General features: G+C 40.9%; 1 protein-coding gene across 1 annotated transcript in view; it reads right to left on the reverse strand.

Annotated features, from left to right (window-relative positions):
• Positions 1 to 276: 276 nt before the first annotated feature.
• Positions 277 to 26,587, reverse strand: part of LOC128644356 (zinc finger protein OZF-like) — a 60,371-nt gene continuing 34,060 nt past the window's right edge. The window contains exons 6-7 of the mRNA XM_053697009.1: positions 23,410 to 23,517; positions 277 to 3,076 (exon numbers count right to left, since the gene is read on the reverse strand). Of these exons, the coding sequence (XP_053552984.1) occupies positions 2,211 to 3,076; positions 23,410 to 23,517 (974 nt within the window). The 3' untranslated portion in view covers positions 277 to 2,210. The remainder of the gene's footprint in view (positions 3,077 to 23,409; positions 23,518 to 26,587) is intronic.

The following is a 26,587-nucleotide window of genomic DNA, read 5'->3' on the forward strand; positions in this document are numbered from 1 at the left end:
CAGGCAGTCTGGATTGGTTCACAGAAAGACTCTCCCTGCATCTCCAGAATCTAACTTTTGTCAATGCTCTCACTGAGAGGCTCACAAGACTACTTAAAACTCCAGTTCCATAATGAAAGGCATATATCTCTCCTGAGGAACAAACTCCGAAAACTTCTGACACTTCTCCGCCATTCTCCTGTGACAAAAGGCAAAGAATGACTGGGGGATAGGGGAAGAGGTATTTAAGCCTTTGGCTGGGGTGTCTTTGCCTCCTCCTGGTGGCCAGGTTCAGTATTTCCCAACAGTCAGGAATGCTCTTGCTAAAGTAACAAATTACCTGTTATCAGCTAAAGCAAATGGCCACTACTCCTTACTAATTCTTCTTGACCTATCCGCTGCTTTTGACACAGTTGACCATCCTCTCCTCTTAAAAATACTACATTCATTTGGCATCCGAGGCACAGCCCTCTCCTGGTTTGCCTCATATCTCTCAAACCACTCATTTTCAGTTCCCTTTAACAACATATCTCGCGATCCTATGCCTCTCTCAGTTGGAGTACCGCAAGGCTTTGTCTTGGGTCCCTTGCTTTTCTCTCTCTATACATCCTTCTCTTGGAAAACTTATAGCGTCCTTTGGATTCCAGTGCCAATTATATGCTGATGATACTCAAATCTATCTTTTCCTCTCCTGATATCTCTCCCTCTTTACTCAGATTTCCAACTGCCTCTCTGAAATTTACTCTTGGATGTCTTCACACTACCTCCAACTCAATCTGTCTAAAACTGAGCTGCTTCTTATTTCCCCCACTTTGAGACATCCAACACCTGACAGTTGGAGACTCTATTGTCAAAATCTCACCCCAGGTTCGCTGTCTTGGGGTCACACTAGACTCAAAGCTCACATTCAACCCACATATACAAGCGCTTAACAAATCCTGCCATTCACACCTACGCAACATTTCCAGAATTCGTCCCTTCCTTACTCAAAAAACAACAAAAATACTTATTCATTTGCTCATTTTGTCACGCACTGATTACTGCAACCTACTCCTAAATGGGCTTCCAATACACCACCTCTCTCCCTCCAATCGATTACGAATGCTTCAGCTAGACTAATCCACCTAAGTCGCCGAGCTACATCAGCGACTCTGCTCTGCCAGTCTCTACACTGGCTCCCCATACACTCCAGAATACAGTTTAAAGTATTAACTCTAACTTACAAAGCGCTAAACAGCCTAACTCCCAACTATATATCCTCTCTTATCAGGAAATATTCCCCATCCCATACTCTTCGATCAACCTCTGACCTACGTCTCTCCACTCCTGTTATCTCTACGTCCCACTCCCGCCTCCAAGACTTCGCACATGCTGTTCCTGGCCTCTGGAACTCTCTACCCCGCTCCATAAGACTGTCTCCAACCTTGTATAGCTTCATATGCTCCTTGAAAACCCACCTATTCAGAGGCGTACCATATCTCCTCCATCCCTCATCCAAACCAAACTAATACATGACCTGCCTGACTCACTACTGGAACTACAACTGATGTAACACTCTACCCCAACCTTATATCTCTGCACCCAAAACTTGTAGACTGTGAGCTCTCAGGAGCAGGGCCCCTTTCCTCCTGTACCAGATTTGTTTAGTTTTATGTTTTGGATTTTTATCAAAAATGTTGTCATTGTATACCCCTATCAGTGTACCCAGCGCTACGGAATTTTGCGGCGCTATACAAATAAAAAATAATAATGATGCCGTGGACCCTCCTTGTATTAAGAAGGAAATGCATATTGAATTACAATTTTAGTAAACAAGGTTGTTGGAAAATAACACATTGCTTTTCTATATAAATCAGTAATTGAACTTCAAAAGGAAAAAAAATGTTATATTTCAATACAATGCATTTTACGCAGCAATTTAAATTCTAGCAAGGGAAACACTTACCTCAGTGATCACCTGACTATAATGCCCTCAACAGTATCTAAATTTTGTCACATAAATAAGGGCTTTTATTTATATCTTTGATCTGTATAAACGGGCTCCAGCTGATCACTTAGCTATTCAAACCTATATAGGGACCCTATATGGTCCCAATACACTAGAACACTTTGTAAATGCTAAGGTGCAGAAGGGGCCTCAAACAGCTCGAAAGCTGCACAGCTCAGGGGATCACATGCTGTCATCAGCACAAGGTATTGTGTGGGTGACAATTACATGTCACCCTCTGCACTTAGAAGGTTAAGCTCTGATTACCTTGATTTTCTTTAATATGAGTTTTCTGATGCCTAATAAGAGTTGATTTCCTGATAAAACATTTCATACATTTAGAACATGAAAATCCTTTCTCCCCTGTATGAATTTTCTGATGATCAATAAGAGTTGATTTCAGAGTAAAACATTTCCCACAGTCAAAACATGAAAATGCTTTCTCCCCTGTATGAGTTATTTGATGCCTAATAAGAGTTGATTTCAGAGTAAAAGATTTCCCACAGTCATAACATGAAAATGCTTTCTCCCCTGTATGAATTTTCTGATGGACAATAAGATGTGATTTCTGAGTAAAACATTTCCCACAGTCAGAACATAAAAATGCCTTCTCTCCTGTATGAGTTTGCTGATGCCTAATAAAATTTGATTTATGATAAAAACATTTCCCACAGTAAGAACATGAAAATCCTTTCTCCCCTGTATGAATTTTCTGATGGACCATAAGATGTGATTTCCAGGTAAAACATTTACCACATACAGAACATAAAAATCCTTTTTCTCCTGTATGAATTTTCTGATGAGCAACAAGATTTCCTTTACGGTTAAAACATTTCCCACATATAGAACAGGAAAATGGATTTTCTCCTGTATGAATTTTTAGATGTCTATTCAGAAGTGATATCTTGAGAAAACATTTGCCACACTCAGAACATGAAATTTTTTTCTCTTCTGTATGATTTTTCTGATGACTAATGAGATGTGATTTATAGGTAAAACATTTCCCATAATCAAAACATGAATTGCCCATGTGGCGTCTTTGAATTTGAAGATTTAAAGAAGAATCTGAACTCTGATCATGACTAGGATTATTGCAGTTTGTGAATTCTCCTGTCAAAAAGAAACACAATGGGAGATATGTTATTTATTACTGACAAAATTATTTAATCATGAGAACATTTTAACTGTTCTGAGTTGGCTTGTCCCCTAACTTCGTAGAAGACACTGTGACTTCTCGACCTTTCCCCAGCCTCTATGCTAAGGCTTAAAGTGATAGTAAATCCAAGTGTTTAACAAACGCTAGAATTTACCATCACTAAAAATTCAAGTGGAGTTTAAGTTATGAGATATGTAAAAAAAGGGTGCTAAACTCACCCTTTCTGTGCCATTGCACAGAGATAAACTCAGCGGCTCTGGCCGCCCACAGCACATCGTTATTCTACCAATGAGGTGCCACTTGCACCTCTAAATGAATAACCATGCGTGCATACAGAACCCTGTCAGCTGACACTCAGGGCTATTGGCTCTTAGTTGCAAGCAGCACCTCATTAAAAGGAGAGCGATGTGCTGTGGGCGGCTGGAGCCGATGAGTTTAGCGCTGTTCAATGGCACAGAAAAGGTGAGTTTAGAACCTTTTTTTTTTTTTTACGTATCTCATCACTTGATTTTTAGTGATGGTAAATCCTAGCGTTTGTTATACGCTTGAATTTACCATCACTTTAAGGGCAGTTTACTGGGGATTAAAAGACTATTTTTAACAAGTCTCACTTAGCCAAAGACTAAAGTAAATTTAAATTAATGTTGTAATTTTCTACCTAATGTATTTAGACCTTTAAAATTTGTGTTTATAGTAAATTTTAGTAACACAACTATTTCAATCCTAAAACTTATCTGCTTGTGTGCTTATAGTTAAAACAAGGATGTAATTAAAACTAATCTTTATAACTAATAATTTTGTGCTTATAGTTAAAATAAAAAGAAATGGCTCCCAGGTGGTTTATTATCTCATAGCAATATATAAAATCTTCAACAGAGAAAATAATAAAACTCATGTGATAATGTCATTTTAACAGGTGTCAACAACACATTCTGGTATTGTTAGCAGCTCCCCAGCTATCTGTATTACTCATGCATTTCTGTTGTACCATATAGATGATGTGACACAAAGCCTGTTATTTTACAGCCCATCACTAGTACACAAATATGGTTGAGTATAGAGGTTGCCTATATATATATCACCTAGATTACAAGTTTTGCGCTATAGAGGGTGCGAAACGAACGCAACAAAAGTTGCGTTATTTCACCCCCCCATAGCGCTGCCATTACAAGTTTTGAAAAAGCCACCTTGTGCGTGCGATATGGTTGCATTGAGCTTGTAGTTAAAACAAGGATGTATTTAAAACTAATCTTTATAACTACTGCTTGTGTTCTTGTAGTTAATAAAAAAATAATAATTTTGGTGTTTATTATTTTTGCAATGATACGGCTAGATTTAGAGTTCTGCGGCCAAAAGGGGTGCGTTAGCTGCGCTGGCTTTTTTTCACCTTTTAAATACCGCTGGTATTTAGAGTTCACAGAAGGGCTGCGTTAGGCTCCAAAAAAGGGAGCGCATAGCATATTTAACGCCACTGCAACTCTCGATACCAGTGGTGCTTACGGACGCGGCCAGCTTCAAAAACGTGCTTGTGCACGATTCCCCCATAGGAAACAATGGGGCAGCCACATTGTTTCCTATGGGGAAACACTACCTAAGTCTGCACCTAACACCCTAACATGTACCCCGAGTCTAAACACCCCTAACCTTACACTTATTAACCCCTAATCTGCCGCCCCCGCTATCGCTGACCCCTGTATATTATTATTATTAACCCCTAATCTGCCGCTCCGTACACCGCCGCAACCTACGTTATCCCTATGTACCCCTAATCTGCTGCCCCTAACACCGCCGACCCCTATATTATATTTATTAACCCCTAATCTGCCGCACCCGCTATCGCTGACACCTGTATATTATTATTAACCCCTAATCTGCCGCTCCATACACCGCCGCAACCTACGTTATCCCTATGTACCCCTAATCTGCTGCCCCTAACACCGCCGACCCCTATATTATATTTATTAACCCCTAATCTGCCGCCCCCAACGTCGCCTCCACCTACCTACAATAATTAACCCCTAATCTGCCGACCGGACCGCACCGCTACTCTAATAAATGTATTAACCCCTAAAGCTAAGTCTAACCCTAACACCCCCCCTAAGTTAAATATAATTTAAATCTAACAAAATAAATTAACTCTTATTAAATAAATTATTCCTATTTAAAGCTAAATACTTACCTGTAAAATAAACCCTAATATAGCTACAATATAAATAATAATTACATTGTAGCTATTTTAGGATTCATATTTATTTTACAGGCAACTTTGTATTTATTTTAACTAGGTACAATAGCTATTAAATAGTTAATAACTATTTAATAGCTACCTAGTTAAAATAATTACAAAATTACCTGTAAAATAAATCCTTACCTAAGTTACAATTAAACCTAAAACTACACTATCAATAAATTAAATACAATACCTACAAATAAATACAATGGAATAAACTAACTAAAAGTACAAAAAATAAAAGAGAACTAAGTTACAAAAAATAAAAAAATAGTTACAAACATTAGAAAAATATTACAACAATTTTAAACTAATTACACCTACTCTAAGCCCCCTAATAAAATAACAAAGACCCCCAAAATAAAAAAATGCCCTACCCTAAAATTAAAATAGAAAAGCTCTTTTACCTTACCAGCCCTTAAAAGGGCCATTTGCGGGACATGCCCCAAAGAATTCAGCTCTTTTGCCTGGGAAAAAAAACATAAAATACCCCCCCCCAACATTACAACCCACCACCCACATACCCCTAATCTAACCCAAACCCCCCTTAAATAAACCTAACACTAAGCCCCTGAAGATCTTCCTACCTTATCTTCACCACGCCGGGTATCAGCGATCCGTCTAGGCTCCGATGTCTTGATCCAAGCCCAAGCGGGGGGCTGAAGACATCCATCCTCCGGCTGAAGTCTTGATCCAAGCGGGCAGAAGAGGACATCCGGACCGGCAAACATCTTCATCCAGGAGGCATCTTCTATGTTGTTCCAGCCGATGACGACCCGCTCCATCTTGAAGACCTCCACCGCGGATCCATCCTCTTCTTCCGACGACTAGACGACGAATGAAGGTTCCTTTAAGGGACGTCATCCAAGATGGCGTCCCTCGAATTCTGATTGGCTGATAGGATTCTATCAGCCAATCGGAATTAAGGTATTGATTCAATTTCAATTGATTCAAGTTCAATCCGGTGTGGTCCGGTCGGCAGATTAGGGGTTAATTATTGTAGGTAGGTGGAGGCGACGTTGGGGGCGGCAGATTAGGGGTTAATAAATATAATATAGGGGTCGGCTGTGTTAGGGGCAGCAGATTAGGGGTACATAGGGATAACGTAGGTTGCGGCGGTGTACGGAGCGGCAGATTAGGGGTTAAAAAAATATGCAGGTGTCAGCGATAGCGGGGACGGCAGATTAGGGGTTAATAAATATAATATAGGGGTCGGCGGTATTAGGGGCAGCAGATTAGGGGTACATAGGGATAACGTAGGTGGCGGCGGTGTACGGAGCGGCAGATTAGGGGTTAAAACATTTTAATAGAGTGGCGGCGATGTGGGGGGACCTCGGTTTAGGGGTACATAGGTAGTTTATGGGTGTTAGTGTACTTTAGAGCACAGTAGTTAAGAGCTTTATAAACCGGCGTTAGCCCAGAAAGCTCTTAACTACTGACTTTTTTCTGCGGCTGGAGTTTTGTCGTTAGATTTCTAACGCTCACTTCAGCCAAGACTCTAAATACCAGCGTTAGGAAGATCCCATTGAAAAGATAGGATACGCAAATGGCGTAGGGGGATCTGCGGTATGGAAAAGTCGCGGCTGCAAAGTGAGCGTTAGACCCTTTAATGACTGACTCTAAATACCAGCGGTAGCCCAAAACCAGCGTTAGGAGCCTCTAACGCTGGTTTTGACGGCTACCGCCAAACTCTAAATCTAGCCGTTAGGTTTAAGTGTAAGGCAGCTTAGGTTTGTACTTATTTTAACTAGGTAGACTCGTTAGTAAATAGATATTAACTATTTACTAACTACCTAGTTAAAATAAATACAAACTTACCTGTGAAATAAAAGTAAAACCTAAGCTGCCTTACACTAAAACCTAATATTACAAAAAAAACATAATTTATGTAAGAACTTACCTGATAAATTCATTTCTTTCATATTAGCAAGAGTCCATGAGCTAGTGACGTATGGGATATACATTCCTACCAGGAGGGGCAAAGTTTCCCAAACCTCAAAATGCCTATAAATACACCCCTCACCACACCCACAAATCAGTTTAACGAATAGCCAAGAAGTGGGGTGACAAGTAAAAAGTGCGAAAGCATATAAAATAAGGAATTGGAATAATTGTGCTTTATACAAAAAAATCATAACCACCACAAAAAGGGTGGGCCTCATGGACTCTTGCTAATATGAAAGAAATGAATTTATCAGGTAAGTTCTTACATAAATTATGTTTTCTTTCATGTAATTAGCAAGAGTCCATGAGCTAGTGACGTATGGGATAATGACTACCCAAGATGTGGATCTTTCCACGCAAGAGTCACTAGAGAGGGAGGGATAAAATAAAGATAGCCAATTCCTGCTGAAAATAATCCACACCCAAAAATAAAGTTTAATGAAAACATAAGCAGAAGATTCAAACTGAAACCGCTGCCTGAAGTACTTTTCTACCAAAAACTGCTTCAGAAGAAGAAAACACATCAAAATGGTAGAATTTAGTAAAAGTATGCAAAGAGGACCAAGTTGCTGCTTTGCAAATCTGATCAACCGAAGCTTCATTCCTAAACGCCCAGGAAGTAGAAACTGACCTAGTAGAATGAGCTGTAATCCTTTGAGGCGGAGTTTTACCCGACTCGACATAGGCATGATGAATTAAAGATCTCAACCAAGATGCCAAAGAAATGGCAGAAGCTTTCTGGCCTTTTCTAGAACCGGAAAAGATAACAAATAGACTAGAAGTCTTTCGGAAAGACTTAGTAGCTTCAACATAATATTTCAAAGCTCTAACAACATCCAAAGAATGCAACGATTTCTCCTTAGAATTCTTAGGATTAGGACATAATGAAGGAACCACAATTTCTCTACTAATGTTGTTGGAATTCACAACCTTAGGTACAAATTCAAAAGAAGTTCGCAACACCGCCTTATCCTGATGAAAAATCAGAAAAGGAGACTCACAAGAAAGAGCAGATAATTCAGAGACTCTTCTGGCAGAAGAGATCGCCAAAAAGGAACAAAACTTTCCAAGAAAGTAATTTAATGTCCAATGAATGCATGGGTTCAAAAGGAGGAGCCTGAAGAGCCCCCAGAACCAAATTCAAACTCCAAGGAGGAGAAATTGACTTAATGACAGGTTTTATACGAACCAAAGCTTGTACAAAACAATGAATATCAGGAAGATTAGCAATCTTTCTGTGAAAAAGAACAGAAAGAGCAGAGATTTGTCCTTTCAAGGAACTTGCGGACAAACCTTTATCTAAACCATCCTGAAGAAACTGTAAAATTCTTGGAATTCTAAAAGAATGCCAAGAAAAATGATGAGAAAGACACCAAGAAATATAAGTCTTCCAGACTCTATAATATATCTCTCTAGATACAGATTTACGAGCCTGTAACATAGTATTAATCACAGAGTCAGAGAAACCTCTTTGACCAAGAATCAAGCGTTCAATCTCCATACCTTTAAATTTAAGGATTTGAGATCCTGATGGAAAAAAGGACCTTGCGACAGAAGGTCTGGTCTTAATGGAAGAGTCCACGGTTGACAAGAGGCCATCCGGACAAGATCCGCATACCAAAACCTGTGAGGCCATGCCGGAGCTACCAGCAGAACAAACAAGCATTCCTTCAGAATCTTGGAGATTACTCTTGGAAGAAGAACTAGAGGCGGAAAGATATAGGCAGGATGATACTTCCAAGGAAGTGATAATGCATCCACTGCCTCCGCCTGAGGATCCCGGGATCTGGACAGATACCTGGGAAGTTTCGTGTTTAGATGAGACGCCATCAGATCTATTTCTGGAAGTTCCCACATTTGAACAATCTGAAGAAAAACCTCTGGGTGAAGAGACCATTCGCCCGGATGCAACATTTGGCGACTGAGATAATCCGCTTCCCAATTGTCTATACCTGGGATATGAACCGCAGAGATTAGACAGGAGCTGGATTCCGCCCAAACCAGAATTCGAGATACTTCTTTCATAGCCAGAGGACTGTGAGTCCCTCCTTGATGATTGATGTATGCCACAGTTGTGACATTGTCTGTGTGAAAACAAATGAACGATTCTCTCTTCAGAAGAGGCCAAGACTGAAGAGCTCTGAAAATTGCACGGAGTTCCAAATTAATGATCGGTAATCTCACCTCCAGAGATCCCCACACATCTCCCCAACCTGTAAGACTTGCATCTGTTGAAATTACAGTCTAGGTCGGAAGAACAAAAGAAGCCCCCTGAATTAAACGATGGTGATCTGTCCACCACGTCAGAGAGTGTCGTACAATCGGTTTTAAAGATATTAATTGAGATATCTTTGTGTAATCCCTGCACCATTGATTCAGCATACAGAGCTGAAGAGGTTGCATGTGAAAACGAGCAAAGGGGATCGCGTCCGATGCAGCAGTCATAAGACCTAGAATTTCCATGCATAAGGCTACCGAAGGGAATGATTGTGACTGAAGGTTTCGACAAGCTGAAATCAATTTTAGACGTCTCTTTTCTGTCAAAGACAGAGTCATGGACACTGAATCTATCTGGAAACCCAGAAAGGTTACCCTTGTCTGAGGAATCAATGAACTTTTTAGTGAATTGATCCTCCAACCATGATCTTGAAGAAACAACACAAGTCGATTCGTATGAGATTCTGCTAAATGTAAAGACTGAGCAAGTACCAAGATATCGTCCAAATAAGGAAATACCACAATACCCTGTTCTCTGATTACAGACAGAAGGGCACCGAGAACCTTTGTAAAAATTCTTGGAGCTGTAGCTAGGCCAAACGGCAGAGCCACAAACTGGTAATGCTTGTCCAGGAAAGAGAATCTCAGGAACTGATAATGATCTGGATGAATCGGAATATGCAGATATGCATCCTGTAAATCTATTGTGGACATATAATGCCCTTGCTGAACAAAAGGCAGGATAGTCCTTATAGTTACCATTTTGAATGTTGGTATCCTTACATAACGATTCAATATTTTTAGATCCAGAACTGGTCTGAAGGAATTCTCCTTCTTTGGTACAATGAAGAGATTCGAATAAAACCCCAGCCCCTGTTCCAGAACTGGAACTAGCATAATTACTCCAGCCAACTCTAGATCTGAAACACATTTCAGAAATGCTTGAGCTTTCACTGGATTTACTGGGACACGGGAAAGAAAAAAATCCCTTTGCAGGAGGTCTTATCTTGAAACCAATTCTGTACCCTTCTGAAACAATGTTCTGAATCCAAAGATTGTGAACAGAACTGATCCAAATTTCTTTGAAAAAACGTAACCTGCCCCCTCCCAGCTGAGCTGGAATGAGGGCCGCACCTTCATGTGGACTTAGAAGCTGGCTTCGCTTTTCTAGAAGGCTTGGATTTATTCCAGACTGGAGATGGTTTCCAAACTGAAACTGCTCCTGAGGATGAAGGATCAGGCTTTTGTTCTTTGTTGAAACGAAAGGAACGAAAACGATTATTAGCCCTGTTTTTACCCTTAGATTTTTTATCCTGTGGTAAAAAAGATCCTTTCCCACCAGTAACAGTTGAGATAATAGAATCCAACTGAGAACCAAATAATTTGTTACCCTGGAAAGAAAGGGAAAGTAGAGTCGATTTAGAAGACATATCAGCATTCCAAGTTTTAAGCCATAAAGCTCTTCTAGCTAAAATAGCTAGAGACATAAACCTGACATCAACTCTGATAATATCAAAAATGGCATCACAGATAAAATTATTAGCATGTTGAAGAAGAATAATAATATTATGAGAATCATGATCTGTTACTTGTTGCGCTAAAGTTTCCAACCAAAAAGTTGAAGCTGCAGCAACATCAGCCAATGATATAGCAGGTCTAAGAAGATTACCTGAACACAGATAAGCTTTTCTTAGAAAGGATTCAATTGTCCTATCTAAAGGATCCTTAAACGATGTACCATCTGCCGTAGGAATAGTAGTACGTTTAGCAAGGGTAGAAATAGCCCCATCAACTTTAGGGATTTTGTCCCAAAATTCTAATCTGTCAGACGGCACAGGATATAATTGCTTAAAACGTTTAGAAGGAGTAAATGAATTACCCAAATTATTCCATTCTCTGGAAATTACTTCAGAAATAGCACCAGGAACAGGAAAAACTTCTGGAATAACCACAGGAGATTTAAAGACCTTATCTAAATGTTTAGATTTAGTATCAAGAGGACCAGAATCCTCAATTTCTAAAGCAATTAGTACTTCTTTAAGTAAAGAACGAATAAATTCCATTTTAAATAAATATGAAGATTTATCAGCATCAACCTCTGAGACAGAATCCTCTGAACCAGAAGAGTCATTAGAATCAGAATGATGATGTTCATTTAAAAATTCATGTGTATAAAGAGAAGTTTTAAAAGATTTGTTATGTTTACTAGAAGGAGGAATAACAGACATAGCCTTCTTGATGGATTCAGAAACAAAATCTCTTATGTTATCAGGAACACTCTGAACATTAGATGTTGATGGAACTGCAACAGGTAATGGTACTTTACTAAAGGAAATATTATCTGCATTAACAAGTTTGTCATGACAATCAATACAAACAACAGCTGGAGGAACAGCTACCAAAAGTTTACAGCAGATACACTTAGCTTTGGTAGATCCAGCACCAGACAGCGATTTTCCTGAAGTATTTTCTGACTCAGACGCAACGTGAGACATCTTGCAATATGTAAGAGAAAAAACAACATATAAAGCAAAATTGATCAAATTCCTTAAATGACAGTTTCAGGAATGGGAAAAAATGCCAAGGAACAAGCTTCTAGCAACCAGAAGCAATGAAAAATGAGACTTAAATAATGTGGAGACAAAAGCGACGCCCATATTTTTTTAGCGCCAAATAAGACGCCCACATTATTTGGCGCCTAAATGCTTTTGGCGCCAAAAATGACGCCACATCCGGAACGCCGACATTTTTGGCGCAAAAGAACGTCATAAAATGACGCAACTTCCGGCGACACGTATGACGCCGGAAACAGAAAAGATTTTTGCGCCAAAAAAGTCAGCGCCAAGAATGACGCAATAAAATGAAGCATTTTCAGCCCCCGCGAGCCTAACAGCCCACAGGGAAAAAAAGTCAAATTTTTTAAGGTAAGAAAAATGATTGAATCAAATGCATTATCCCAAATATGAAACTGACTGTCTGAAAATAAGGAATGTTGAACATCCTGAGTCAAGGCAAATAAATGTTTGAATACATATATTTAGAACTTTATTTAAAAAGTGCCCAACCATAGCTTAGAGTGTCACAGAAAATAAGACTTACTTACCCCAGGACACTCATCTACATGTTTGTAGAAAGCCAAACCAGTACTGAAACGAAAATCAGCAGAGGAAATGGTATATATATATATATATATAAGAGTATATCGTCGATCTGAAAAGGGAGGTAAGAGATGAATCTCTACGACCGATAACAGAGAACCTATGAAATAGACCCCGTAGAAGGAGATCATTGAATTCAAACAGGCAATACTCTCCTCACATCCCTCTGACATTCACTGCACGCTGAGAGGAAAACCGGGCTCCAACCTGCTGCGGAGCGCATATCAACGTAGAATCAAGCACAAACTTACTTCACCACCTCCATAGGAGGCAAAGTTTGTAAAACTGATTTGTGGGTGTGGTGAGGAGTGTATTTATAGGCATTTTGAGGTTTGGGAAACTTTGCCCCTCCTGGTAGGAATGTATATCCCATACGTCACTAGCTCATGGACTCTTGCTAATTACATGAAAGAAACTAACATTACAAAAATAATAAACACTAAAATAAAAAAAATAAAAAAACTACCATTACAAAAAAATAACAAATGAAATTATCCAAAACAATAAAATTATTCCTATTCTAATACCCTGTTTAAAAAAAAAAAAAAAAACACCCCAAAATAAAAAAACCCTCATCTATAATAAACTACCAAGGGCCCTTAAAAGGGCGTTTTGTAGGGCATTGCCCTAAATAAATCAGTTATTTTCCTGCAAAAGAAAAACAAACACCCCCTAACAGTATACAACCCCCCACCCACCAAAATACAAATAAAGTAAAACCTAATCTACCCATTGCCCTGAAAAGGGCATTTGTATGGGCATTACCTTTAAAAGGGCATTCAGTTCTTTTGCTGCCCATTCAAAATAAAAAAATTGCTATTCTAAACCCCCCCCCAAAAAAAAAAACATTGCACAAAATAACAAATTATTCAAAATAATAAAAATTATTCCTATTCTAATACCTTGCTTTAAAAAAAAACAAAAAAAAAAACTGCAAAATAAAAGAACCCTAATCTATAAAAATCGGCTCTTTATCTACAACATAAAAACAACCCCCCCAACATTACAAACCACCACCCCCCAAATAAAAATAACCTAACTAAAAAATCCTAATCTACCCATTGCCCTGAAAAGGGCATTTGTATGGGCATTGCCCTTAAAGGGCTTCAGCTCTTAAGATTGCGCAAATCCTAATCTTTAAAAAAAAAAACACCCCAAAAAAACCTTAAAAAACCCCTAACCCCTCTTTAGGTACTCACAGTTGCTGAAGTCCAGCTTGAACGATCTTCATCCCAGCGGCTCCATTTTCATCTATCAAGGGACCGGCATCTTCTTCATTCCTGTGGAGGCGGAGGTCCATCGATCCGACATGGAGGTCCTCTTCATGCAATCGTCCGCCGCACACTTAGGATTCAAATGCAAGATACCCCTTTTATACTGGGGATAGCATTGCATTCCTTTTGGCTGAAAAATGTAAATCAGCCAATAGGAATTAGAGCTGCTAAAATCCTATTGGCTGTTCAAAACAGCCAATAGGATTTAAGCAGCTCTCATTCCTATTGCCTGATTTGAACAGCCAATAGAAATGAAAGCTGCTCAGGTAAGAGGGCAAGAAAAAGAGCTGAATGCCCTTAAAAGGACAATGCCCATACAAATGCCCTTTTCAGGGCAATGGGTAGATTAGGTTATTTTTTAGAGTTAGTTTTTTTTATTTTGGGGGGTTGGTTGGTGGGTTTTACTATTGGGTGTTCTTTGTATTTTTTTTACAGGGAAAATAGCTTATTTCTTTAGGGCAATGCCCTACAAAAGGCCCTTTTAAGGGCTATTGGTAGTTTATTGTAGGATATGTTTTTTTTTGGGGGGGGGGGGGTATTTTGATAGGGCTATTAGAATAGGTGTAATTGTTTTTATTTTTGATAATTTTGTTTGTTATTTTTTGTAATTTAGAATTTTTTATTTTTTGTAACTGTAGATTTAATTTTTTTATACTAGTGTTAGTTTTTTTTAACATGTAATTTAATTATTTAAATGATAGTTATTTTAATTTTAGTATAATAGTAATGTTAGTTTAATTTATAGTTTAAAATTAGTTTTTTTTTAATTTCCCAGGTAAGTTTATTTATTTTAAGATAGGGATCTTGTAACTTTAATTTAAAGTTAGGGGGCTGTTAGGTTTAGGGGTTAATAGGTTTATTTAGTGGCAGTGATGTGGGAGGCCAGAGGTTTAAGGGTTAATAACTTTATTTAGAGGCAGCGATGTTGGGGTGCGGCGGAATAGGGGTTAATATCTTTATTATAGTGTAGGTGATGTTGGGGTGCGGGGGAATAGGGGTTAATAACTTTAGTATAGTGGCAACGATGTCGGGGAGCGGCAGAATAGGGGTTAATAAAATTTTATTAGTAGCGGCGATGTCGGAGCGGCAGATTAGGTGTTAATAAGTTTTAAATAGTGTTCGCGATGTGGGAGGGCCTCAGTTTAGAGGTTAATAGGTAGTTTATGGGTGTTAGTGTACTTTGTTACACTTTAGTTATGAGTTTTATGTAACAGTTTTATTGCATAAAACTCATAACTTCTGCTCTCAGATGGCGGTACAGATCATGTTGGTATAGGGTGTAACGCCCCACCGCAAAACTCGTAATGGCAGCGCTATGGGAATCCCATGAAAAAACGTCATTTTTTCGAGTACGGGACTGATGTTGCATTACAGGCTAAAAGGCTTGCGGTACAACTATACCGACAGGACTCGTAATGGCTGCGTTAACGAAAACACGAACGCAAAACTTGTAATCTACCTGTCTGAATTTAACCATAAAGGTTAACAATACCAAAGGCTTATAGGGGCGCCACAGGCAAGGCAAAGAAATATATAAACATTCAAAATATCACATACTTAAAAAAAATCTATTTTATAATGCTAAATTATTAATTTATTGAAAACAAGTAGGAGGGATATTGAATGCTTTGGCTGGGGTGTGTTTGCCAGTAATGAATTCATGGACAATCCATGCCATTAGAAACAAACTACATTTTATAACTAATGTTTGTATGCACAAATCATGCTTTTTATTTTTTTATTGACTTTGTACAATTTGCTTCCTCTTTACTACATGCTGTAACTTTTGAGCTTTGGGCAACTTTTACATTTTACTGAAGTTAACTGTAAGTTTTCTAAGTAATTAGTCATTCTTGAAGTGGAATGAAAGATTATTTTTAAAAAAATATTAAGAGGATTTTGAAATTTGAAACGAAGCTAGACAGCTTTATGGAGATCAACGGCCCCCAAAAACACACACTACCCTGAATTACTCTCATATCAGCTCTGGGTTGGCTTTAAAAGGGACATAACCCCCAGCTTTAAACAACTTTCCAGTTTACTTCTACTATTAACTTTTACTACATTCTCTTGGTATCCTTTATTGAATGAGCAGCAATGCACTACTGGGAGCTAGCTGGACACATCAGTAAGCCAATGAAAAAGGCATATATGTGCAGCCACCAATCAGCAACTAGCTTCCAGCTCCAGAGCCTAACTAGGTATGCTCTCTAACAAAGGATATCAATAGAACTAAGCATATTAGATAAAAGAAGTACACTGGAAAGTTTTTTTAAAATTGTATGCTTTATCTGAAACATGGAAGAAAAAAAATTGGGTTTCATATCCCTTTAAGCAAAAAAATGAAGCAAGGGTATTACTTTTAGTCTTCAGAAGCCAGTAATTTTGGAGTGACCACATGATGACTTAACCCTTGATTACCCAAAAAAGGGGTTAAAGGGACTTTAAACTGTACACCAATCTCAGGACAATGTGTATAATTTAAGAGGTAACATTAAAACAAGAAAGAGTGATAAATAAGAAGGTAAAACAATACTCTATCTGAAATCGAATAGGTTTAAATTTTACCAAAAATGACAGTTACTGTGTATACAATAACTGTGACAGCCAGTGACAGTGAGTGTATACTTAAAAACATTAATTATGCTTACCTGTTAATTCCATTTCCATCATGGGGAGGAGAGTCCATGGCTTAATTTATTACTATTGGGAATTAATAACCTGACCACCAGGAGGAGGCAAAGACACCCCAGCAAAAATGCTTAAATACCTCTCCCACAGTCATTCTGCCGAGGGAACAAGGAACAGTAGGAGAAACATCAGGGTATAAATGTTGCCGGAAGAGAAATTAAATTTAGGTCCACCCACCAGAGATACGGGCGGGAGCCATGGACTCTCCTCCCCATGATGGAAATGAAATTATCAGGTAAGCACAATTTATGTTTTCCATCTAAAGGGGAGGAGAGTCCACGGCTTCATTCATTACTATTGGGAACATATGCCCAAGCTCTAGAGGACACTGAATAAAACCGGGAGGGTAAAAGGCGGACCCTAAACTGAGGGCACCACAGCATGCAAAACCTTACTCCCAAAAGTCTCTTCCACAGAAGCAAAAACGTCAAATTTGAAAAACTTTGTAAAAGTATGTAAGGAAGACCAGGTAGCTGCCTTACAAATCTGCTCCATAGAGGCCTCCTTCTTGAAGGCCCAAGATGAAGCCACCGCTCTAGTGGAATGAGCCGTGATACTCTGAGGAGACTTATGTCCCACTGTATCGTAAGCCAAACGGATCAAGCTCCTCAGCCAAAAAGACAAAGAAGTAGCAGAAGCCCTCTGACCCCTGCGCTTACCAGAATAGACAACAAAAAGAGATGTAGATTGTCTGAAGTCCTTTGTAGCCTGAAGATAGAACTTCAGGGCACGGACCACATCCAGATTATGAAGTAACTGCTCCTTCGAAGAAGAAGGGTTAGGGCACAGCGAAGGAACAACTATTTCCGGATTGATGTTACGATTGGACACCACCTTGGGAAGAAATCCCAAGCTGGTGCGAAGAACAGCCTTATCCGAATGAAAAAAACAAATAAGGTGGTCCATGTTGCAAGGCCGCCAGTTCAGATACTCTGCAAGCCAATGCAATGGCCAACAGGAAAAGAACCTTCCAGGACAGAATCTTAATGTCAAGGGAATGCATAGGCTCAAACGGGACCTGTTGCAAAACCCTAAGGACCAAGTTCAAGCTCCACGGGGGAGCAGACTGCCTAAAGACAGGCCGGATTCGAGACAAAGCCTCAACAAAGAATTGGATGTCAGGGAGCTCAGCGAGTCTCCTGTGTAACAAAACAGATAATGCCGAAATCTGTCCCTTTAAGGAACTAGCGGCAAGTTCCTTCTCTAAACCTTCTTGAAGAAAGGACAGAATTCTGGAAACCCTCACCTTGTGCCAAGGGTATCCATGTTTCTCACACCAGGACAAGTAAGTCCTCCACACCTTATGGTAGATGTGCCGAGTGACTGGCTTCCTTGCCTGAACTAGAGTGTCAATCACACTTTAAGAAAAAACTCTCATGGCTAGGACTAAGCATTCAATCCCCACGCAGTCAGCCTCAGAGAATCGAGATTCTGATGTTGGAAAGGACCCTGTTCCAACAGATCCCTGTGACAGGGTATCCTCCACAGCGGAGAGGATGACATCCCCACCAGATCCGCAAACCATGTCCTCTGCCGCAACAAAGGAGCAATCAGAATGGTCGACACTCTCTCCTGCTTTATGCGTGCCACAATACGAGGTAGAAGTGGTAAGGGAGGAAAAAAGTACGCTAGATCGAATCCCCAAGGCACCACTAATGCATCTATCAGTTCTGCCTGGGGGTCCCTCGACCTCGACCCGTAACGGGTAAGTTTGTAATTGAGTCTGGACACAATGAGATCTAACTCCGGCATCCCCCATCTGAGACAAATCTTCGCAAACACATCAGGGTGAAGAGACCATTCCCCCGGATGGAATGTTTGCCTGCTAAGAAAGCCCGCTTCCCAGTTGTCCACACCCGGAATGTGGATCGCAGAAAGTGAGCAGTTGTAAGCCTCCGCCCATTCCAGTATCCGAGACACTTCCATCATTGCGGGGGAGCTCCTCATACCCCCCTGATGGTTGATGTAAGCCACCAAGGTAATGTTGTCCGTCTGAAACCTTATGAAGTTGAACGCCCCCAAGTGGGGCCACGCTTTCAGAGCATTGTAGATCGCTCGAAGTTCCAGGATATTTATTGGTAAAAGGGACTCCAGCTGAGACCCTTTCCCTGTGCCATTCTGTGCCAAACAGCTCCCCATCCTGCCAGACTCGCGTCGGTGGTCACAATCTCCCAGGACGGTCTCAATAAGGATGTCCCCATGGACAGTTGTTCCGGGCAGATCCACCAAGAGAGGGAGGTCTGAACCCATACATCCATGGATATCAGCTGTGAGAATGATGGCCATTCCACTGCCTCAACATGCATAACTGAAGAGGCCCGAGATGAAACCTGGCAAATGGAATGACGTCTATGCTGGAGACCATGAGCCCGATCACCTCCATACATTGGGCCACTGAGGGCCTCTCTAAGGATGGAAGGGCCAGACAAGAGTATGCAAGCTTCCTGCATCTCTGATCCATGAGAAAAATCTTTATGGACACCGAGTCTATGATCGTGCCCAAAAACTCCACCCTGGTACTCATTCCAGAGTTTATCTTCCAACCATGAGATTGAAGTAACAGGGCAGGGACCTTGAATGGTCCACTGCCTGACTGAAGGACGACGCCTGAACCAGGATGTCGTCTAGATAAGGCGCCACCGCAATGCCCCTGGATCTGGCTACAGCAAGCAGGGCCCCGACAACCTTCGTTAAAACTCTCGGGCCGTCGCCAGACCGAAAAGAAGGGCCACAAACTGGTGCTGGTCCAGAAATGGAAATCTTAGGAACTTGAAGTGGTCCCTGTGAATTGGAACATGAAGGTAGGCATACTTCAAGTCTATTGTGGTCATGAACTTTCCCTCTTGAACTAGGGGCAAAATGGACCTGATCGTTTCCATTTTGAACAATGGAACGGACAAAAACTTGTTTAAATACTTCAGATCCAAAATCGTGTGGAACATGTGCTCCTTCTTTGGAACTACGAACAGATTTGAATAATACCTAGAAAGGCTTCGATGACAGGTTTGACACGAGGAATCTGCCCCTGAGAGGGAAGGACTTGAATCCTATCTTGTAACCCTGGGAGACAACCTCCAGAACCCAGGGGTCCTGAACATCTTGCAACCAGGCTTCGGAGAATAGAGATAACCTGCCCCCTACTCAGTCCATAGACCTGTCTGGGGCCGCCCCGTAATGCAGACTCGGTCTCTGCGGGCTTCTTGTTCTGTTTGGACTTGTTCCAAGACTGAGCAGGCTTCCAAGTTCCCTTGGACTGGTCCGCTTTCGCGGCGGACTGCTGGTGCTGGGCCTTATCCGCACGAAAGGGACAAAACGTGGGTCTTTTTGGTTCTTATCTTGGGGTAGGAAGGCACCCTTGCCTCCCGTAACCATGGAAATTATTGAGTCCAGGCCTGGACCGAACAGAATCTTTCCTTGAAAGGGCAGGGACAGCAACCTCAATTTAGAGATCATGTCCGCCGACCAAGAATTTATCCACAAGGCCCTGCACGCTAAAACCGAAAACTCTGACACCTTAGCATTCAGGCGAATAATTTGCATATTGGCGTCGCAAATGAAAGAATTGGCTACCTTCAAAGCCCTAATCTTCTCCTGCACCTCTTCGAAAGAGGGTTCACCCTCAATCATTTCACTCAGGGAATCACACCAATATGACGCAGCTCCAGCAACCGTGGCTACGGCTGCCGCTGGCTAAAAAACAAATCCTGTGTTCTGAAACCTTTTTCTCAGTACGTTTTCCAACTTTTTATCCATGGGTTACTTGGACTAGCTATACTCTAGGGGAATAGTCGTTTGCTTAGCGAGCATGGAGATGGCCCCATCCACCCTAGGAATGGTCCCCCACAACTCCAACTGAGCCTCCGGAAAGGGGGGAAAGTTTCTTAAAGGACAAAGAAGGGGAAAAGGAAGAACCTAATCGAGCCAATTCATTCTTGATGTTAGCCATCTTTATAGGAACTAGGAAGGTCTGGGGTACCACCCTTCCCTCATAAACCTTATCTAGCTTAGGGATAGAAGGTTCCTCTGGAAGCTTTGGCTCCAGAACCTCTAGAGTAGCAAGCACTTGCTTTAGCAAAAAGCACAAATTCTCCATCTTAAACCTATAGCCAGGCTCCTCTGCCGGAGCTTAAGATGACACGGATTCCGACCCAGAGGGAGTCCCCTTTGACACATTGGAATGGGCCCCTTCATCGAACTTCCTGAGTCGGGCCGCTCTGAAAGGCCCTACGCTTGCGCTTAGCAGAACATGGTAAGGCGTGGATCACTTTCGAAATCGCCGTCTGCAGTTGATCCGCAAAATCTGGCAGCCAACATATCTCTCCCGAAGGAGCAACAGTCGGACCCCGGGGCGTTGCATATGCAATAGGGGACTCAACTCGGGAACGCACCTCATGGGACGGAGAACCCTCAGAGGTGGACGGCTCAGTGGTACTAGACATTCTTTTAGTCTTAGATGTCTCGACTCTCTCAAGGCATGTGGAACATAATTGGGTAGGCTGGTCTACTGGAACCTCACAATAAACAGGTATGAGACTTTGTCAAAGAGGGAGTACCCTCTAACACGTCAGAATCCTCCATAGCTTAAGCTTTTATTAGAATAAAAGAGAAACTAACAGGCACCTTTATAACCGCCAATAGCCGGGCACTCACCACCTCCTATGACCCGGACTACAGAAACCGCTTTGTCTCCTCCGTCGCAGATCAGACCGGAAGTGAAGAGCCCCACCCAGTCATGTGGGTGCCACACAGGGCCGCCCCTGCCTAAAGGAAAAAATGTGCCAAAAAAGGACTGCGCAAAAACTCCCAGAAAAGAACCTGAAAGTTCCACACATTGCCAGAGCCTTATCCCGCACAGTGCAGCAATGACACAACAATATTGTGTATAACCCCCCTGGTTCAATAATCCCCCTACCAGGAATATTAACCCTTGATTCTGTAAAGATAAAAGGTGCCACACTGTGACCCTGTCTTCTATGTTAACATCGTGTATAAAATGAAACTATCTTACCAGAATCCACTCCGTGGAACAGGAACACGGCCCTTCAAGTGTGACAGGTCATAGCAGTGCGCGCTCCTGACATGGACTTAAGAGAAGAAAGCAGTGTGCGAAACTCGTCAACGCTCTAACACGTCAGAATCCTCCATAGCTTAAGCTTTTATTAGAATAAAAGAGAAACTAACAGGCACCTTTATAACCGCCAATAGCCGGGGCACTCACCACCTCCTATGACCCGGACTACAGAAACCGCTTTGTCTCCTCCGTCGCAGATCAGACCGGAAGTGAAGAGCCCCACCCAGTCATGTGGGTGCCACACAGGGCCGCCCCTGCCTAAAGGAAAAAATGTGCCAAAAAAGGACTGCGCAAAAACTCCCAGAAAAGAACCTGAAAGTTCCACACATTGCCAGAGCCTTATCCCGCACAGTGCAGCAATGACACAACAATATTGTGTATAACCCCCCTGGTTCAATAATCCCCCTACCAGGAATATTAACCCTTGATTCTGTAAAGATAAAAGGTGCCACACTGTGACCCTGTCTTCTATGTTAACATTGTGTATAAAATGAAACGATCTTACCAGAATCCACTCCGTGGAACAGGAACACGGCCCTTCAAGTGTGACAGGTCATAGCAGTGCGCGCTCCTGACATGGACTTAAGAGAAGAAAGCAGTGTGCGAAACTCGTCAACGCTGATTGCTGTAGAAGCTGTTAATATGAGTCGGAATGGTTACGCAAAAGAGACTCTCCCTGCATCTACGGACAAAACTTTCACCCAAGCCCTCACTGAGAAGCCTTATAGGGCTACTTAAAACTCCTGTCCCATTGCGAAGAGTAATACCCTCCATAAGAGACCTCCGAATCTTCGGCACCTCTCTGCCACCTCCTGTGACGAAAGGCAAAGAATGACTGGGGAATGAGGGGAGTGGGAGAGGTATTTAAGCCTTTGGCTGGGGTGTCTTTGCCTCCTCCTGGTGGCCAGGTTCTTAATTCCCAATAGTAATGAATGAAGCAGTACACTCTCCTCCCCTTTAGATGGAAATGGAGCCTACACACTAACATGCCCCAGTACATGCTGGTATCAGGCTCACTGGCCAATCAATGGATGCTTTAGGACTGAGGCAGCCAAGTGATGCACAAAAAATACGTTTTACACACATACTCACCTGTGCCCTGGGTCCCTCCGACATGTCATGCATGTAAACTCACCTGTGCCCCTCAGACATACCACACACATATACAAAAAGAGAGAAGTGCTAAACCTGGGAACGAACAATAGTATAATAATTTGTTCTATGGCTAGTTACCCCCCTAGGAGCAGCCTATTTTCGATCAACATGTGCCTTTTAGAGAAGACCTTTCCTGTAGTATATCAGTCTGATCCTAACTAAACAGTACCGTACAGTCCCAAAATACCAGGCAATCCCTCTCTGAACAAGAGAGACAGCAAAAACCCAAATGTACGTTTCAGCCTAGTTTGGGCCTCGTCAGTGAGGTGCAGCCACTGATATACTACACAAATGTTCTTATCTGTGAAAGGCACACATGTACACTCACCTGTGCCCTGTGTCCCTCAAACACATCACACACACACACACATGTATACTCACCTGTGCCCTTTGTCCCTCAAACACGTCACACACACTCACCTGTGCCCTGTGTCCCTCAAACATATCACACACACGTACACTTACCTGTGTCCCTCAAACATGTCACACACACTAACTCACCGTTGCCCTTTGTCCCTCTTAACATGTCACACACACACAGACTCACCTGTACTTATACTGTCGCATATGTCCTGCTCTGCAGCTTCTGGCATATTTATTAGCCACTGATCTTCTGTTTGTTCTGTGTTACATGAAATCTTAGTATAATTTTCACCTGAAATAAAACAACAACAAAAACAAACAAAGTTAAGAATCACTATTTACAGTGTCAATGGCCTCTTTTTAAAAATAAGATTAAAATAAAAAGTAAAAAATTGTGAGATTGAAGTTAAATAAACCTGAGCCTACATCTTTTGCAGCCACTTCTGGAAGAAACATTCCATGTAATGACAGCATATCAATAAATACAGCTTGTGTCATGTTAGCTGGTATTTAGTGACTTTACTAGCTGCAAATACACCCCCATTGTAACCAATCAGAATTCCCATGTGAGATGTATTACAGAGTTTTGGAGAAAAAAAAAGCCATTCTCTATTGCTTATTAAAACCTCCCTATAGCCCATTTATATTACAAATCCTATACCTGACATGGGGCAATCCAGCACTAGTATTCCTACAGCCCCTATAACTAGGGTGACCATATTGCCGCTTTAAAAAGAGACACATATGAAAAATACATATGTCAGGGTTCTTATACAGAACATTTCTTTAAACAGCCCAGGAAAAAGCAGTGACATATGTATTTTTATATGTGTCCCTTTTTAAAGTGGCAATATGGTCACCCTACCTATAACTGACATGGGGACAATACAACAATAGTATTCAAGCAACCCCTAAACCAGGCGCGGAAACAATACAGCACAAGTATTCCAACAGCCCCTATATATGACACAGGGACAATACAGCACTAATATTCCCACAGCCCCTATAACTGACATGGAGTAATACAGCACTAGTATTTCAATAGCCTCTATACCTGACATGAGGACAATACAGCACTAGTATTCCAAAATTAACCACATACTTAAAAGTTAAATGCTATTATTCAAAAAATATATACTTCTTTTTATACAATACAATTAGAAAATATATTACAGTTGAGACAGTTTAGCAGCATAAGTAAAAGTTGCTCAAGAAAAAGGCAGGTAATTCAGCACATCTTTTACTATGAAAAAAAGCCTTTATTATACAATTTATTACAAAGATAGCTTGGGTTGCCTTATTAAAAAAAAACTCCCACCCGATTAAAAAAAATATTATAACATCAAATGGCAGGATGGACATCATAGGAATACACAAAGCAGTACCGTACATATTAATATTGTTGTTTTTTAAAAAAATTCTATCATTTTTATTAATTTAACGTATGTCAAAATACAAATATTCAGACATTTTTATACAGTTTAAACAGATTAAACAAAGAAAAAATAACAAAGTTACTCATATGTAAAACCTTTCAGGTATCCAGCATAAGTAGGTTTCCATTTGTATAATTTTTTAGATAGTTAACTGATGATAGAAATGTATTTGTTTGTAAGTTATATACAACACATATCACCAAGATAAGGGAAAAGAGAGGGGGTGGGAGATATAGAGGGAGGAGGGGGTGCGGGCATGGGTAAGGGCAGAGACTTCTTCATTTTCTTGTCTTGATAATTAATTTCAACTCTTACATTGTAGGTTATGGAGTCAAATTTTGGTTCCATAGAAAGAGAATGTTAAGAAAGTGGTCTGATTTGCTGTTGTAGCTATAGTACAACTCCTCTTAAGTCAGCACATGTTTCATTTCATCTATCCATTGTTGGATAGTGGGAACTTGTGTTTTCTTCCACATGCGTGGAATCAGCGTCTTTGCACTTTTGATCATTATTTGTAGTAGGCCCGTCTTATATTGGCAGTGTAGGTGTGGAAGTTTGTTAAGTAAAGTGTCTGTGAATCTAGTGTTATCATTTGATTAAATTTATGGTTAATGTGAGTTTCGACCTGTTCCCAGAAGGATCTGATTAATGGGCAGTCCCACCAAATGTGAGATAACGTGCCCTGGTGTCCGCATTTTCTCCAGCATTGTAGAGAGGCGGCTGGGTATATTCTGTGTAGCCGTGTTGGTGTTAAGTACCATCTGGCTAGCAGTTTATAATTAGTCTCAACAATGCTGGCTGACACTGATATGATTTTTTGATTGATTTAAAGTACTGTATCCAGGAGTCGTCACTAATCTGTATATTTAATTCTCTTTCCCAGAGTGATCTGAAGGAGGGTGTTTTTTGTGAATTAATGATATTAGATGCTTAGGGGTGGTAGGCAATAGGCACAGCATCTCAAATGGAGTGCAGGGTCTGCCAAATTGCTTTTTGTCTGGGTGACTGGATAAAAAGTGTCTAATTTGAAAGTAGGAAAACTAGGTATTAAGTGGAACCCCTATTTCCTCTTTGATTTCTGAAAATGTTTTAATGTGTCCATCCCTTAAGAGGGAGTAGAAAGGTATCCGGAGCAGGTGTTTTTTGTGTGTCGGTTGGTTTACGGAGGTTCAGTCCAAGGAGTATTTTGTTATTTAAAATAGATGTAAGTGGTGAGTAGTGTGAGGAAATTTTATCTGCTGTGGCGATTTTTTTTATCCCAGACTCGTAGCGTTTCTTCTATAAGTGGATTAGGAAGTTTTTTTATGTGGGCGAAGTTTGTTTGGGGTCCAACATACGGTGTGTATCGAGGCGTTTACAAGGCTTTGGTTATCAATAGCAACCCAATTTTTAGGGCTAAGTATTTGGTTCCAGGAAACTATGCGTGAAAGGTGTATCGCCTTGTAATAGTTTAGAATATTCAGGACTCCCATTCCTCCCAGTTCTTTGGGCAGATATAACGTATGACCTGAAATTCTCGGTTTTGAGAAGGACCATATAAATTTGTTTATACTTTTTTGAAGGTTAGTTATGTAGGAGATTGATGGAACAAGGGTTAATGTCTGCACGAAGTATAACATTTTGGGTAGAGTGGTCATCTTTATCGCATTAACTCGTCCAAGCCAGGACAAATGGTTTGGTGCGAGGAGTTAAGTTCAACATTGATCTGATGTTTTAGTTTTGGAAAGTTTGTTGTAATTGTTTCTGAAATGGTGGGTTTTAGGACTACCCCTAGGTATGTAGTTATCCGCGGAAGCAAAGGGGGTTTGTGTGTTGATAAATTGTCTATCTTCTGGGAAAATCCGTAATTTCATGACCACTGATTTCCCCATATTTATAGAGAAGTTGGAGTGTAGTTTGTATTCGTCTAGAATATTGATTAGGGCT

The sequence above is a fragment of the Bombina bombina genome, unplaced genomic scaffold (assembly GCF_027579735.1).
Source record: "Bombina bombina isolate aBomBom1 unplaced genomic scaffold, aBomBom1.pri scaffold_408, whole genome shotgun sequence".
Lineage (NCBI taxonomy): Eukaryota > Metazoa > Chordata > Amphibia > Anura > Bombinatoridae > Bombina > Bombina bombina.